Here is a 16,698-nt window from a genome sequence, read left to right as displayed (position 1 = left end):
TGATGATTTTGACTTGCACAGTATTCCCAAAACTACTGTTTCCGGTAAATGTCAGCTTTTAGTTCTTTTCTTTTCCGTAAAGCATGGTAAGTTAGCCAAATATAAATATTCTTTTATAAAATTATCAAGATAGGGAATATTTCGAAGTAAACTAGTTAAAAAACTATTGTAATGAATTATAGTGTTTTATCATTATTATAGGGAGTATGTTATACATTACAAATTTTAAAATGTATGTGTATAATGTACCAATTATTACCACGTTTCATTTTTTATTTTAGCCGTTTCAAAGATTCGTAGAAACTGGCCGTGTGGCCCTTATTTCTGATGGCCCCAATAAGGGTAAACTTGTTAGCATTGTTGATGTTATTGACCAAACAAGGGTGAGTATATAGTATGTATAGGTTATTGAATCTAAAATACTTATATACTTATGATGATCCAGTTTTTGATAGGAATTGCCGGCTGATACATAAATGAAGCCAATTTAAAACTATCTGATAATACATTCTATAATTTTAATGACAGCTTAATGTTGCAAAAATGTAAACAGTATGTCAATGTAGGTATTAGTTGATGGACCAGTAAGCAATGTACCCAGAAGCCAGATTAGGTTAAATCAATTGCATTTAACAAAATTCCGAATCAAATTTCCATACACAGCGCCCACACGAGCTGTTCGTAAGTCATGGATTGATTCTAAAATTGATGAAAAATGGACCGAATCTGTATGGGCGAAGAAAATTGCTGCCAAGAAAAAGGTAGGTTATACAATATTTCCAAGAGCATAATAATAGCGGTTAGACAAAATGATTACTGTCTTGTAAATCAACTGATTTGTTTTACAAATTATTAACGTTTTAATGATGATCCATATTTGATAGGAATTGCCGACTGAAACATAACAGAAGATAATAAATAACTGAATAATCAAATGGATTTACTTTATTTTTCTCGAAGCAAAAATGATTTACTTATAAATATTGTTTTTTATTACAGCGTGCCGAACTTACGGACTTTGACCGTTTCAAATTGCGCAGAGCACGTTCCCGTAGGAACCATATCCGTACAGCTACTTTCCTTGCTTTAAGGAAGGCAGCGTCCAGGAATGGAACGTTATATGGTAAGAAGAAGATGGCCAAGGGAGGAGACAAACCCAAACCTTCAAAGAAAGCGAAGCCACAAAAAAAGGAAGCCCCTAAGAAGTAATGTATTTGTAAAGTGAAAATAAAAAAATTTGGAAAATTATTGTTTTTTTTAGTATACCTTCATTATTTTGTTATTCAATTTTAATTTTATTTATTTTTTAATTATTTTTATTACTCCTTAATATGCATGCATATAAAATGAAGTAAAAAAATAAGCCCATAATAAAAATAAACTTTTAATCCAAATAATGTGATCGAAGAAGAAACGATTAATCACGGATTATTTCATTAAGAGTAATGGGACGTTCACCATCATTTATTTCTTTAAGAGCATCTTTTCAATAAACGGTGTCAAAATTATAATCAAGGAATATATTTCTATTAATAACTTATTTTTGAAGAGATTTAATTGAGACTGCGTGGACTTTTATCAGTGGCGGCGCCCCCCCTAGTAATTTTCATAGTAAAAAAATTTTATTTCAAATTTAGTTTACGATGTTTTCTGAATAATTAAATAGATTAGCCTTATGAAACACATTAAAAAGGAAATGTTAAATTTGTAACATGCAGTCAATTTAACTAGACTTGCAAAATTCGTTTGAAAAATTGAATATATGGTTTCCGAGTAGCTCGCTCCTACGACTGTAACATGTTTACATCGGTGGTCATGGTTACCGTTGTGCAGCAGTGAAAGACGGAGTGGGAGTAGCACATATTTACTATGCAGTTTGGGCTCTGTTTAGTCCGACCAACCAAATATTAGCTATTCACGGCTTTTTTTCTTAGTAAACATGATTTGTTTACGTGTGGTGTAAAATTTTGTTACTTTACTTACTTTTTTAAAGATTGTAAAAGTTTAAATTGATTACAAAGACAGACTAACGGTAATGCTGTCTATTGAAAAATCAATGGTGTGAGAAATACCAAACTTTAATGGAAAAGTAATTAAAAAGTTTATTTCGGACAAAAGCTGAAGAATGGACGTTCACTATAAAAAATAATGTTCACATTTTCCCTATATTTCAATAGTTCTTAGAATAAAACTGCCTAATTATTTTTTTTCCGCCCTGCCTGGTATGGAAGTCAAGAGCCGCCACTGACTTTTATAGTATGCTAGTCCATTTTTTGTGTAATTTTGATATAAAGATCACAGCATTCATGGAGGAAAGAAGGGTTGTAGTAACCAATAATGTTCAACTTTTAATGCTAATTCTTATATTTCCCTTGTTTTCTAAATTTCAATATTAAAGTGCGGATAACTTAAAATCTCAATTTTAAATTTATTTATTTTAATTTAATTTAAAAACCATTAAGTGACATAATTTGAAATTGGGCATATCTATTTGTTGTCCAAAATTTGAGGCCTATTTCTAAAATTTAGATGCTTAAGTGGCGGAGATACAGCGGCATACTTTTCTAAATAAAATTGTATGCCACTGCTTTACGGTAACTCAACGGTAACAATCATATTTTCGGATTCGTCTTTCAATTTTCTACAAATTACTACTCTCTTATGTTTTTCGAAAAAAGACAGATTTTCGAGTTAAACTTAAACGAAATGTAAACAGCAGATCTCAACCCATTGGATTTCGTTTTGTCAGGTGTTGTTAAACGGCTGGTATACAGTGAACAAATTAATACATCGAGCAGTTTAGAAGAAAGAATACATGTTTTTCACCAGATTCAAGCAACAATAAATATAAATATTTTATGGGAATGAAATTCGAATAAGATAAAAACAAAGTTACTTTATTACAACATTTTGGATTACAAAATAGGTAGCAAATATGCTACTCTTGTAGATATAAAAAAATATAGGTCTAATCAAGATGTAACCGAATTCCCTACAAATTTACAGATTCGCAATTATTCTACCGACTATTAAGTTAATTAAAAAATATTCTAATAAGTTATAATCATGCTAAATATTACATTTACTCATAAGTTAACGAAAATAAGACACAAAATCACATCCCTTGTACAGAAACGATTCTTAACGAGTAAAATTCTAAAATGGCAGTTAACAACAATATCATAGAAAAACCACTAAGTTTTACAATCGGTACTTAGTTCTGCATGTTTCAAAATCCAAGGATGCTTTAAAACCTCCTTTAATTCCAGCCTTTTATCAGGATTTACAACCAACAGTCTCTTCATTAAGTCTTTTGCTTCATTCGACACATGATCGGGGACAGTAAAAAGAGCTTTACTTATTCTTCGGTAAGTCTCATCATAGCTATTTGATTCAAAAGGTGGTCTTCCGTTGAGAAACTCGTAACACAGTACGCCAAGACTCCAAAGGTCTACTTTCTCGTTATGGGTTTTTCCGCATACCATTTCTGGAGGTAAGTAGTCAAGGGTTCCGCATAATGTTGTTCTTCTTGAGGATGGCGCATGCACTGACCATCCAAAGTCGGCAATTTTGATTTCACCCTTTGCGCCAAGCAGCAAATTTTCTGGTTTGATGTCTCGATGAATTACTTTCTTCGAGTGACAGTACAGGAGAGCATCTGCTATTTGTGCTATGTACTTCGAGCATACATCTTCTGGAAATCTTTTCGTAGGGCTCATAATTAGTTTAGAATAAAGCGCACCTAGGAAAAATATTCTGTAAATAACATACAGGGTGTTGCGCTTAAATGTGATACAAGCCTGTAATTTCTTTATTTTTTGACTGATTTCAAAATTTTTAAAATGTAGGGTAAAAAATGAGAATACATAGTTTTTTGGAAAAAAAATCGCTAATACCAATTAGCTGCTTTGACATTAAAAAAAATGCTTCCTACATTTTAAAAAATATTTTTTGAAATCGGTCAAAAAATAAAGAAGTTACAGGCTTGTATCACATTTAAGCGTGACACCCTGTATGTGGGTTAACAAAGAAATATTATTTGTAAAAACCAATTGAACAAAACAGAAAAAATTATTTTGCTCAAACGACACGGTGTATTCTACCGCAGTAACACCCTTTTCATATTTTAAAACACATGGGTGTTTTAATTTAATTTTTTCCAGAATGGAATACTCTACCTCTATTATACGTAACTATTGTTTTTACCATAATTTCATAGAGTTAAAAAAGAGAGAAAACAGTCAAAAATAAAATAAATCAAAAGTCTAAAAATAATGTGCTTACCATTCGGAGCATACTCTAAAATCAGGTATACTCTTGATTCGTCATGAAAATATCCATACATTCGTAAAATATTAGGGTGTCTTAAATGACTTTGAATTTCAATTTCTCTGCGAACTTGATGTTCATTATTAAATTCTTTAATAGCACTTTTAAACAAAACTTTCAATGCCACTAAAAATTTCGATTTTTTTTCCCGGGCCAAATACACATTACCAAATTTTCCTTTACCCAAAGGTTTACCAATATCAAAGTCGGTTAATGTCCATTTATGTTTCTTACATTCCTCTTGTTGAATATTTCGAGGAGTGGTCTTCGGTGTGAAATGTGGCTCTGCATCCACTTTTTCTTTTTTATTATTCGACGACCCGTTTCCTGCGTCTTGTTTAATTTGTATTTTATTAACATCTGTTAATACTGATTTCACTAACGGTTTATTTTCCTTAAAAAGATTATTTTTTACCTCGTTTTTTACTGATTTTGGTGTCTCATTTTCCTTATTTATGGAACTAAAAATATTTAAGCCGGAATATTTTTGATCCATTCCCTTCACTGATAACTTATTATTTGTGTGAACAAATTTCTGTACACTATACACAATTTAATACATGTTTTGCATAAATAAAATAAACGGTAATACTGGGAAAATCAGAATTCAAAATGATAAATGATGACTGACAGCTGATACAACTTCAACGGTTTTTATTAAGGAATACCAACAGAATGGACTGATGATTTAGTAACTTTTAATTTTTAACATTCTATAATTTGGTAGAATGTGAATGTTGATGTTTTTGTTGAACTGTTTGAAATAAATAATTGACAGATTTATAGACTTTTTAGGTTAACCTGATTGCTAGTGGTCGAAGTTGTGTAATTCTGTAGGAAATTAATATATTATTTAAAGAATGATTTCAGTGATGATGTCCCAGAAATTGTGTGCTTCGGGAAGGCTGTTAAAATCTAATTTCAAACATAAAATTTTGCAGTCGTTTAGTTATGTCAATATTCGTAACATAAATTCAATAAAAAGAGAGCTAATTTTTAAATCCAAATCTTTTTATGTACCAAAAAGGAACTTTTATAGATTGTTTAGGAGGGAGACGAAAGAACAATTAAAAATTAAAGATGAAGTCCCAGATCAATATACTTTGATATATCGCAGTACTATGGATAGATATATCTTATATGCTCAAATTATTACTACTTTCACCGCATTAATTGCAATAGTAACCACTATTGTTAAACATGATTTCTCAAATCCTCAGTTAGATTTTTCCGAGTTTAGGACACATCCCCGAGAAGTTGATAATGAGATATACGTGTATATGACTGCATTTATTACTATAGTTGTGATACTGCAAGTAATGATATCTCGTTTGCCTATCAGGATATATAATTTACCACAACAAAAGAAATATATATTTGTATTTCATGGAAATTATCCATTTTCCAAAAGGAAGCTGGTATGTAAAATAGGAGATGTTGTTCCTTTACCAGAAACAGGAGTTCTGCCATGGAAAGATGGAAGATATTTAATAAAGAACGAACAAAAACTTATTTTAGTGGATAGGTATTTCCGAAGACCCGCTGATTTGTATATAATGTTAGGAGTTCAGAGGGACCCTGATGTAGATGAAAATGAATAAATAGTAATTAGTAAAAATTCTTTTATTTTACCTCACGCATTTATCCATAAAAAATAGTTCAGTTAAGAATGACTTTAGCGAGGGGTAATATTGGAATGGGAATGAATTTAGCGAGGGGTAATATTAATACTCCAAAAAATTTAACATGGGTATATTGCGGAAAGGATTTTCCTGCAACTGCTCCGATTACCAGCGATTGCTTACAGATTTACTACTTTATCCTTATTATCTAAATTGAATTGTTTTGCATTAAACTGCCGTTTTATTGTCAATGGTTAATAATGTATGTATATCATCCGGCACTGTTAGTCAATGTAGATATTAGCAAACCTAAACATATTAACGTTGTTAATTCATCCAATGATTTTAACTTTAAAAGAGCTAATTTTCCGACCTTGTATGAAGATATTGCTAATACTGATTGGCGCTTTCTTAGAGAGCATGGAGATCCAAATAACGCAGTCGAGTCATTTAATAATAAGTTGAAGGACATATTTTATGATAATATTCCCATGAAAAAACCTACAACGAAATCCTACCCTCCTTGGTTTAATGGTCATATTATTTATAATATTAAACAAAAGCACTCTTGTTGGCGAAGGTATAAAAAATTTAATAACGATAATGATTTGAATGCATTTAAACGTCTTAGATCACAGGTAAAATTTGATATTAGATTAGCGCATGAAGCCTATCTTCACAATATTGAATTTAATATAAAATCAAATCCAAGGAAATTCTGGACTTATTTTAATTCCCAATTTAATTTAGCACCTCTTCCTCAGATACTGAAATATAATGATGACTTAATTGACGATCCCCAATTGATAGCTAATAGTTTTGCTGACTATTTTTCCAAATCCTTTACGGTACCAAGCATGATTATTAATAATTCTATCTTTTCATCAGCATCATCAAATATTTATATTAGTCAAACTGATGTTATTAATGCCATTAAAAGAATTAAACCTACTATGACTATGGGCCCAGACTTAGTTCCTTCATTTTTGGTTAAAGATTGTGCTACTGCTCTGGCGGAACCACTTGCGTTTATTTTTAACTTAATCCTTAATTCATGTTATTTTCCCGATCTTTGGAAACTGTCCAGAATATGCCCTATTTATAAAAAAGGTGAAAAACTTGAACTTACCAATTATAGGCCTATTAGTATAATCTGTAACTTTGCCAAGGTCTTTGAAATTATTCTTCATAACTTCATTTACAGTCGGGTTTCAAATACAATATCGATTGAACAACATGGCTTCATGAAGAACAGATCAACGGTTACTAACTTGGTCACAAAATGTCAATACATAGCTGAAAAGCTTGACCGTCAGAGTCAAGTGGATGTTGTGTATACTGATTTCTCTAAAGCGTTCGACAGACTCGACCACGGAATTTTATTGGATAAATTAACAGCGTTTGATCTCAGCATACCAATGATTAATTTGTTAAAGTCGTATCTGCAGAATAGATACCAATTTGTTCAATTTCGGGGGTATAAATCTGAAAAGTTTCAGTAGAGATCGGGTGTACCACAAGGATCTATTTTGGGCCCGTTATTGTTCGTAATGTTTATTAACGACATAATTGCGAATGTTAATTGGGTACACTGTTTGTTGTATGCTGATGATCTAAAATTATTCACAGAAATTAGATCTGAATCTGATTGTGCTCTACTTCAAAAAGCAATAAATGTGGTAGCTGTTTGGTGCAACCAAAATAAATTACCTCTAAATGCAGAAAAATGTAATGTACTGTCTTTTACACGTAAAATTAACCCCATTAAATATAACTATAACATTGATAGTTCTATGTTGCAAAGGCCTCAGTACATAAAAGATCTTGGTGTTGTTTTCGATGCGAAATTAAATTTTATAAAACACATTGACATGGTTGCATCATCTGCTTATAAATCTTTAGGTATTATTATACGTTCTTCTCGAGGATTCCACAGCATACATACTATGAAATTACTTTATGAATCTTTTGTTAGGTCAAAATTGGAATACGCATCAATTGTCTGGAGTCCTTTTTATAGTGCACACATTGAATCTTTGGAAAAAGTTCAAAGAAATTTTTTTAAATTTGTCGCATTTAAGCTTGACGGAATATATCCTGAAAGAGGATATCCACATAATGCACTACTTGATCGCTTTCATTGTAATGATTTAAAAACACGCAGAACTACACATCAAATTGTCTTTTTACATAAAATATTAAACAACTTAATTGATTGCACCTGGTTACTCAACAAAATTCAGATCAAAGTTCCTAGGCTTGCTTCTCGTGAAAATAATATATTCAAGTTACCCACTGTAAGAACTAACATTATGAAAGCATCTCCTTTATATCAGATGATTGTCAACTATTGCAATGTTGAGGACAGGTTAGATATATTTTCTTGCACTATTAATGAAATTAAAAAGCGGATTCTTTACTGTTAATTTATAGTTTTAATACTTTATTTTTGTTTTTACTATTTTATTGATTCGTGTTTATCTATATGTATAAGTGAATGTGCGTGAATATGTATCGATATTTTTAGGTATTTATTTATGTGTAATGACTTTATATATTCTATATCTACCATAGTTTTGCTATTCTAATGTATATTTTTCTCTGTGTATGTATATTATATTATGTTATTGCCATGTTCATTTATTAGGTATTATTAATTCTATTTATTGACATATATTTTCGAATGCGTTGTGTGTTGTACTACTACATTGACTTTGTATCCTATAACTGGGCATTTGCCTGTTGGATATGTAGTGAAATAAATAAATAAATAAATAAATAAATAATGTTTGAAATAAAGTTCTTCAAGAATTTGGTTATTGTCTTGGGTATTGTGGAGAAGTTGGTGAGGTATTTTTCAACAAATATTAACATAATTCTTTATACAAAATTTAATTGATATGAAATTGTAAATTTTATTTTTTTAAAAAACTGATTTTATGACTAAAATAGGGATTTACATTTAAAACAAATAGTTTGATATACCATTTTTGGACCATTTTGTATGCATTATGAAGACTAAATTAAAGACGGACATAACTCCGCATTGTATGTTGGTTTTTTTTCAAGTCAATTTTCAAGAAATAGCCATAATTTTTTTTTTGAAAATCCAACAATGTAGCATTGTTTCACATACTCTAATATCCGAAAACTCCAAATTTTATGAAATTATTATTATTATGAAATTATAATTATTAAAAAAATGGTTTGGTTATTTAGGGAACCTTTGATATAAATGAATAGTACCAACACATGATATGTTGGAACAAAATTCTAACTTGGTTCAGCCGCTCAGTCTACAGTGTAGTGCATATGAAAAGTACCAGTGAAACGACAGTGAATAGATTGGTGAAAAATTTGGAACATAAACATTTTTTCACATTAGTTTCCTAATCGAGAAATTGATTACAGACACTGAACATTACTATACATAATGGTTCAGAAAGACAGTTGTCTGCAACAAAAGAAAAAAGAGCCAGCAGTTTATTATTTTCCTCAGGTTAATGCACTTCGCTACTTACACGAGCAATGCAATTCTAAAATTGAAGTGACCTATTCTCCTAATTTACCCTTCGGTACTGCATTTGAAGGGACGATTTCTGTGTGATTCCAAATGATTTCTTGCAGAAATGTATATGTATTGAGGAGAGCGGTTACTCCCTTGGAGGTTAGTTATTTGTCGCATAATTTTAGACTCTTCTATATTTATTTGAGCATTTTTCCATCTGATCCTTTTAGCGTAATAGTAATTTGTTTTTATGGTTTTCTCATAAATGGCTAAAATTTGAAGACATTTGACAACATTTTTCATATAGCCATCTTGAAATTGTCATAAATGGAATATATTTAATATGTAGTGTTAACATAAAGGTTTTTGGGCTGTCCCAAAACTATTTTTTAAGTTTATCGAAAAAAATAAATGAAAACATTTATAGAAACGAAACTCACTTTCGGTTTTTTAAATGGAATACGGGATATTTTTAAATATATTAGACAGGGTTCGTAGTGGCCTGGAAAACTGGTAATACAGAGAAAAGTCGGGGAATTTGATGTTTGCAACTGGAAATTTTGTGAAAGCCGGCCCTGGGTTCTTGAAAGAGAAACTATTTGTGGTTTTGAAACCTTAGGAGGATCTTTGAATATAAAAAAGATTATGGAGTCCAATCTAGAAAAAGTCTGTAAAAATGAACTATAAGTGACCTGGATTTTTTTTTATAAGTTAAGGAAAACCTGAAAAAGCCAGGGAATTCTGTATTACTTTTAAACTAGCCTGTTAAGAGCTTTTTCTAAAGGTTATGGTGATATGATAGGCCTACGTCTAATAATGAGGGAGGTCTGGCAAATAGTGTGCTATAAGCATCCCTTATAGAGATGTTTACAACACATTTATGGATGTATCTTATTAAAGATAGATCTATCTTTGCTAGGAGTGGCCTATGGAGGCCTATAAAAAAAAACGCTTCAAAACCTAAACACTTTTTGGTTTGATTATAGAAAAAAATTACCTACATAAAATTTCAATACCTAAACACTTTTTGAAACTTACAGAATGCAGCAACAATTAGGAAGATGAAAGATTCTATAGAAATATATGTAAAAATGTACAGGATGTTAAATTTTCTAGGACTGAATTAACTTTAAATTTTTTTTGTAAATTCAAGGATTTATTATGAAAAATTGTATATATTATTAAAAGTATTGCCCATCGCTATTTTTTCCCATCTTTCTGCAGCATACGGATTCCGCATCGAAAGAACAACTCATCTTTTGATGTTATCCACCAATCGACACAATTTTTCATTTCGTCGTAAGACTGGAAGCGCTACTTAGCCAGGCTGTGTTCTATGGACCCAAACGAGCAGTAATCTGATAGAGCTATATCTGGTGAATACGGCGGATGGGGCAAAACATCCCATTTCAGCATTTCTAAGTAGTTTTTCCTTCAGCGCATGGCTCCAATGCATCGTGTTTGGTAGAGTTCACCATGTGATGGTTTCATTCGGTTGAAGCAGCTCATACTACACAACACCAAATTGATCCCACAAAATGTAGAGCATGAGCTTCCAACCATGAATATTCGGCTTTGCCGTCGATGTTGATGCATGACCAGGCAAACCCTACTATCCTACTAACCGCGGCAAAAAAAACTTTTGTTTTGCAGCGGAAGCAATTATTCACATGTATAAAATCAACATCTCTCGTCATCAATTTGTACGACACTCAGTTTCCTTGCTTTTAAATCATGGCGAGTGATATTATGGTTACAAAAGTATCCGATACGCATAAGTGTCTGACATAAATGATGCAGCATAAGTGACGCCATCTATTGTAAATCCCTCAAAATTAATTCAGTCTTAGTAAAAAATTGAAATTGACCGTGTTTTTACACTTTTTGATATTCATTTAACCTGTTAACGGGTTAAAATAGTACGGGAAAAGCAATTTTTGTAATTTTTTTCTTTCTGTAGGAAATTAGTAGTTTTCATAATACTCCAGATGGAACCTTTCCACGGACCCCCTGGTATTTGACCGACGCTCGTAGTAGCATTAGGAGAAAATAAAAGAACGATTTTGTCAATTGCATTTTTTACTAATAATACACATACAACAATAAAAATATAAATGCAGTACACAATACTTTAGAGTTCTTAATAGCACATTATATAAAATATTTCATTTATATATGATATGTTTCGAATCCTACTTCAAACGATTTATAGAAGACATCACTAATATTCATAGACTATCTAACAATTTCAACATTTATTTCATCATAATGCTTATTATTAGGTACTACGCCCACTTTAAAGTAAAAATGTGTCAGTCTAGTTTAACTAACGGCTTTGAAATTGCAACGCATCCTTGTTTCTCGTCAAACAAACAAAGAGATGGTATCTCCTTTGGCGTATTTCTGAAACGGAAAGGAATATTTTAGTTTTGTAAACACAGTTTGTTGGACCTGCCAAAATAGCCTCGATTTTAGGTTTTCTGGGATTGAAAATGGTTTGGCACCACAATCTATGTGCCAATAATCATAGTAATAGTTACAGTGTAGAATTGAAGCTATTTAGCCAGTCTACAAAACCATGTGTACAAAACTAAAATATTTCTTTCCGTTTCGGAGAAAATGGCGACGGGACTTTTTATTTGAACATTATTAGTTTAAATAAAAATAGATTGGCCACATATCCTTAAGGCTTTGGCAAACAGAACACAGTCTGCGTGGCGTTCAGCAGTGTGACATTCTGACATAAAGAAACCCGTAGCTTTGTGAAAAGTGGACAAAGAAGTTGTAAGATTAACTATACAGTTTCCGAATAGAAAAAATAAAATAGAAAATAAAACATTGTCATCAGGGCAAAAATAGTTGGCACCCGCAATACACTGTGTTTTCTGTCATGAATTAAAAAACGCCGTCTAGTATTCTAAAATTCGTAAATTATGGATGTTACTTTTTGATTACAACAGAATAGACGACACATTTTTCTTTTTCCGTGGGCATAACGTTTGGAGATTTGTCAACACAAAAAATACAAAAACATACTTCGTAACAAATAATTAATAAACAATTTGAATAACATAATTATTTGGAAGGCCTGTAGTGATTTTTTAAGAAGTTGAAAGTTAATGTAAAAATTAGGTCTTACTCTATTATCATGTAATTCTACAACATTAAAAAAAAACGACGAAGCAGACTAGTAAACATTTGTATTAAAGAGGATATGGCTTAAAAATAATTCCAAAACGAATAAAAAACGCAACACCCTGTATATATATATCCAATAATAAATTTTACGAGACTCAAGACACACATGAAATGGAAACGTAGAAGCCACTTCTCTAAAACTAATGATTGGTTACGCTTAAATAAATTAAAGCTAGGTATGAACATCTAAATTTAACTTTTTTTTTAATGTTGTTTTATTACGCATCCACGGTTTTAGTTCAAATTAGCCAATGTGAAACAACATAATGATGACGACGTGACAATAAATAGTACATTATAAATATTACGGAAGTAACATATTAACTAGCTAATTTGGTTTTAATGCTAATGTGAATAAGTAGCGACGCAAGTTCTAAATCTTCACTATAAGCATTTTTTAACCAAACACTTCTATAACCTGTTCGAAGACGGGTGACCTGTAAGAAATATGTTTTATTATGTTAATCAGTTTCACTTATTGTCTAAATTCAATAATAATGTATTCGAGAGGTGGGCAAGATCTGCATCTACATATAAATCGCACGGAACTTTAGTGGGAATCGATTCGTGCGGATCCCGATACAAAAATAATTCCGTATTATCTCATCACCGCATCAATGCAAATTGAGGATGAATTGAAGTGAAGCGGTCTCAATTGATTCTTGTGCTCCATACAGGTCGGTGAGATACGATGCATTAAATACAGTTTAGTGCGTGGGGAACATTGAAACACGGATACGAAACTGCGGAACAGTGGAGCCGGGAACACATTTATAATGTAAACGTAATTGGCAGAATGATGGGTATTCCGTATTTAATAGTTGAACCATTTGATTAAATATAAATTAAGGCCAAACATATCGCTCCGTGTTCTGCTGAGGTTCATGGTTCTGCTAATGAATGAGTATATAAATATTGTTTGCAAAAAATGTGCAAATCTTGCCCAGGTTGTTGATAAGTAATTATCTCGCCTTAAGTTATTTTAATAAATAAATAAATAAAATGCAAAAAGCAATTTGTACTTTAACTACTGTTGTATTTTTGTACAAAGGGGTCGATTTTAAACAGGCATGAAGACACGAACAGAGAACATGATACGAGATACTGAAAGCGACAAGTGCACACATCTACAATAAGTACAAGTACACAATATATTATACAGGGTGGGCCAAAAGTACCGGAATGGCAGGATATCTGGGAATATTCAAGGGGTAGGGTAAAAGTGAAGCACTAGGGGTGTAGGATTTTTCCCTGGCTGTCTATCCGATGGTGACCTTGAATTTAATCTGGATCATGATATTCAAGGTCATATCAAGGTCAGACGAATTCTTGTAAATGGGACCCCATAGATTTGACTTCGAAAATGAAGAGCGGAAATTTTTACGTTTGGATATGACCTTGAAATGACCATGAAGGTCAAGGTCAAATATCGAAGATAATGGATGGTCAATAGTGGTCACCGAAGGCAAAAGGGGGTTACTGAAAATCAACAGTGGTCATCAAGGGTAATAGACGGTCTTGGGTGGTTAATAGTAGTCATCGAGGGTAACACAATAACCAACTTGACCTTGAAGTGACCAGAGGATAAGGGCGGAGGTCAAATCCAAGGTCACCGGTTTAGTAACCATCAAGAATCTTAGAACTATTGTGGAGAACATTTTTCCTGGCGGATTAATCTGCCATTCCGGTACTTGGGACTTTTTGATATTTGACCTTGATCTCGACCTTCATGATCATTTCAAGGTCATATCCGAATGTAAAATTCACCTCTCCCTCTCTTCATTTCTGGGGTCCAAACTATGGGGCCTCATTTAAAAAAATTCTCATGGCCTTGATATGACCTTGAAGGTCATGGTCCAGGTCAAATTCAAGGTCACCATCGGATAGCCAGGGAAAAATCCTAAACCCCTAGTGGTTTTCTTTTACCCCCCTGCCATTCCGGTACTTTTGGCCCACCCTGTATATTAGTTTGCAGATAGGCACATGTTACTAATTGTAGGTAAATCTAATTAGTTTTAACACAATAATTTCTGCTATTTTATAAAATGTACATAAAAAATAAAAATAATTCTTAATCTTAATCTTTGATTTGAAATATTGTTTTAAAATCATTTCAAATTTTTAATAAAAAATATTTGTTACCAATTTTTCAAAGCACTGTGTTTAGTTTGTGAATCTGTGTCGGAAATTAGTGACACTGACAGGTGAACTACATAATATCAATCCACCTGATGTGATATGACGACAAGGCGCTAGGCATACAAAAAACAAATGGCGAATGGTAATTCGGCGTAATGAGATTACAATCCCGATGTCCATATGACCCCGTCACCTCTAGATCAAGGTCAAATGAAGGTCAAACACATTGAATTAAAATTTTCCGCTCTTTCAGAATCCGGGGTCAAAAAAATTATATCATTCTATTTAATATGTTTGACCTTCATTTGACCTTGATCTGGACGTGATGTGGTCATATGGGGACCAGAATCGTAATCAGCGACCCCAAAAACAGGAAGGCCAACTGGTTCGAGACCCAAGGATATGACCTCTAGATGACCTGCAAATGACCTTCAGAGGTCGGTTCGATCAACAGGTGGAAGCATATTCGGGTGTAAAATTTTTCGCTCTTTCAAAATCCGGGGTCAAAAAAATTGTATCATTCGAGTTAATGTGTTTGACCTTCATTTGACCTTGATCATATGGAGACCACAATCGTAATCAGTGACACCAAAAACATAAAGGTCAACTGGTTCAAGACCCATTCCTAGCTCAAATATCAGCCGCGAAATCAAAAGAAGAATCTGACCTCTACATGACATGAAAATGACCTTCACAGGTCGGTTCGATCAACAGGTGGAAGCATATTCGGACGTAATATTTTCCACTCTTTCAGAATCCGGGGTCAAAAAAATTGTATCATTCGAGTTAATGTGTTTGACCTTCATTTAACCTTGATCTAGACATGATGGGGTCATATGGACACTGGGATCGATTTCTGTTTGTGGACCTGTGTAATTTACCGACTTTCTGCACGAAGTTTTGGTTTTTATTGGAACTCAAATTTAAAGTGGTGCTTAGCTTATATAGATATTTATTTCAGTGTTTTGTGCCGGTACATTGTGTTTGTGTGTCTTCATTGTCAAATATCTGCGTGAATTTTATTGGTTTAATTTCTACAATAAGGTTTTTTTCTGCCATCAGGATTAAGGCTAAACACAAGAAGTAACTAATTATAAGAAGCGGTTACTTACTGGATAAGTAGCTTGGCCTATAAAATTTGGTTCACCAAACACATCCTCGTCCTGAACAACGAATCTCAGCAATGCGAAATGGGGATTAGCTACTTCAAATACGCAAGCTTCGTCGTTCCACTTTGGATTGAACCCATTGTCCAGTATTCGCCTTGTGACGAGCTTCACTCCAGAATCGAACGGCGCACCGATAACTTCCACCTCGACGAATGGACTGGCGATCCCCCTTTTAGATCTACACAAATGCCTGCCCGCTATTATCCTTATGGAAACGGTGTAGGGCTCTACATCGATCAGGGTGTTCTTCTCGAAGGGATCAAAGCCTTCTCTGAACATGAAGTCTGGCTTTAATAAGTAACCGCACATCGCGTTATCCCGGAATTTGGCCTGGTTCAGCTGCATCGGCTTGTCGCCCGTTTGAAAATTTAAAGCCACCATCTGCGACCCGCAGTTCCACATGTTTATGGGATTGTAATTGGACGAGTCGAATCTTTGCCCTTTGGGATACACCCTGGAGAACTGGATCTGGTGGTATTTTAAGAAGAATTCCCTCTCCTGTTGGCAGATGATCTTTTCCGCTTTGTGTTCGGGGAAAGAGGACATTTCGTAGAATATAAAACCTTGCTGTTTGGCCTTTTCTAAGTTGAAATTAACGGATCTACAGTAGATAATGAGGTTCGACATTTCTTTTGCTATCTTTTTCGTCCTCTCCAATTCGCGGTGTTCGTTCTCCAGGCGACTGGCCCTCTGGATCACCTGCTGTATGCTCGAATACCATTCCAGGGCCTTG

At 33.1% G+C, this 16,698-nt stretch overlaps 4 protein-coding genes across 4 annotated transcripts in view; 2 read left to right on the top strand and 2 right to left on the bottom strand.

The window, feature by feature from the left end:
* Nucleotides 1-21: 21 nt before the first annotated feature.
* Nucleotides 22-1,248, top strand: LOC108906333 (60S ribosomal protein L14). The gene is made up of 4 exons (XM_023456149.1): nucleotides 22-86; nucleotides 282-383; nucleotides 567-761; nucleotides 1,000-1,248. The coding sequence occupies exons 1-4, from the start codon at nucleotides 84-86 to the stop codon at nucleotides 1,207-1,209; spliced, it is 510 nt and encodes a 169-aa protein (XP_023311917.1). The 5' UTR covers nucleotides 22-83; the 3' UTR covers nucleotides 1,210-1,248.
* Nucleotides 1,249-2,909: 1,661 nt separating this feature from the next.
* LOC108906349 (serine/threonine-protein kinase Aurora-2-like) lies at nucleotides 2,910-4,941 on the bottom strand. Its single transcript, XM_018709583.1, has 2 exons — nucleotides 4,285-4,941; nucleotides 2,910-3,742 (listed from the first exon to the last, which is right to left on the bottom strand). The coding sequence occupies exons 1-2, from the start codon at nucleotides 4,823-4,825 to the stop codon at nucleotides 3,195-3,197; spliced, it is 1,089 nt and encodes a 362-aa protein (XP_018565099.1). The 5' UTR covers nucleotides 4,826-4,941; the 3' UTR covers nucleotides 2,910-3,194.
* Nucleotides 4,942-5,092: 151 nt separating this feature from the next.
* Nucleotides 5,093-5,937, top strand: LOC108906350. The gene has a single exon (XM_018709584.1). The coding sequence runs from the start codon at nucleotides 5,190-5,192 to the stop codon at nucleotides 5,928-5,930; it is 741 nt and encodes a 246-aa protein (XP_018565100.1). The 5' UTR covers nucleotides 5,093-5,189; the 3' UTR covers nucleotides 5,931-5,937.
* A 5,590-nt stretch (nucleotides 5,938-11,527) lies between these two features.
* LOC108906363 (1-phosphatidylinositol 4,5-bisphosphate phosphodiesterase gamma-1) overlaps nucleotides 11,528-16,698 on the bottom strand; it is a 30,789-nt gene continuing 25,618 nt past the window's right edge. Inside the window, exons 12-13 of the mRNA XM_018709596.2 lie at nucleotides 15,909-16,694; nucleotides 11,528-13,094 (exon numbers count right to left, since the gene is read on the bottom strand). Coding sequence (XP_018565112.1) covers nucleotides 12,978-13,094; nucleotides 15,909-16,694 — 903 coding nt within the window. The 3' untranslated portion in view covers nucleotides 11,528-12,977. The remainder of the gene's footprint in view (nucleotides 13,095-15,908; nucleotides 16,695-16,698) is intronic.

This window comes from Anoplophora glabripennis, unplaced genomic scaffold (assembly GCF_000390285.2).
Source record: "Anoplophora glabripennis isolate ALB-LARVAE unplaced genomic scaffold, Agla_2.0 scaffold139, whole genome shotgun sequence".
In the NCBI taxonomy this organism is placed as follows: Eukaryota; Metazoa; Arthropoda; class Insecta; order Coleoptera; family Cerambycidae; genus Anoplophora; species Anoplophora glabripennis.
The sequence above is the reverse complement of the archived record's forward strand: the minus strand, read 5'-3'. Positions and strand labels throughout refer to the sequence as shown.

Bases quoted from the DNA above. Each gene is read 5' to 3' on its own strand.
- LOC108906333 (XM_023456149.1), top strand. The intron at 384-566 runs GTGAGTATATAG...ATGTCAATGTAG, and splicing joins ATGTTATTGACCAAACAAGG to GTATTAGTTGATGGACCAGT. The intron at 762-999 runs GTAGGTTATACA...TTTTTATTACAG, and splicing joins AAATTGCTGCCAAGAAAAAG to CGTGCCGAACTTACGGACTT.
- LOC108906349 (XM_018709583.1), bottom strand. From the start codon at position 4,825: ATGGATCAAAAATATTCCGGCTTAAATATTTTTAGTTCCATAAATAAG. The intron at 3,743-4,284 runs GTAAGCACATTA...TATTTTTCCTAG, and splicing joins TTTAGAGTATGCTCCGAATG to GTGCGCTTTATTCTAAACTA.
- LOC108906350 (XM_018709584.1), top strand. From the start codon at position 5,190: ATGATTTCAGTGATGATGTCCCAGAAATTGTGTGCTTCGGGAAGGCTG.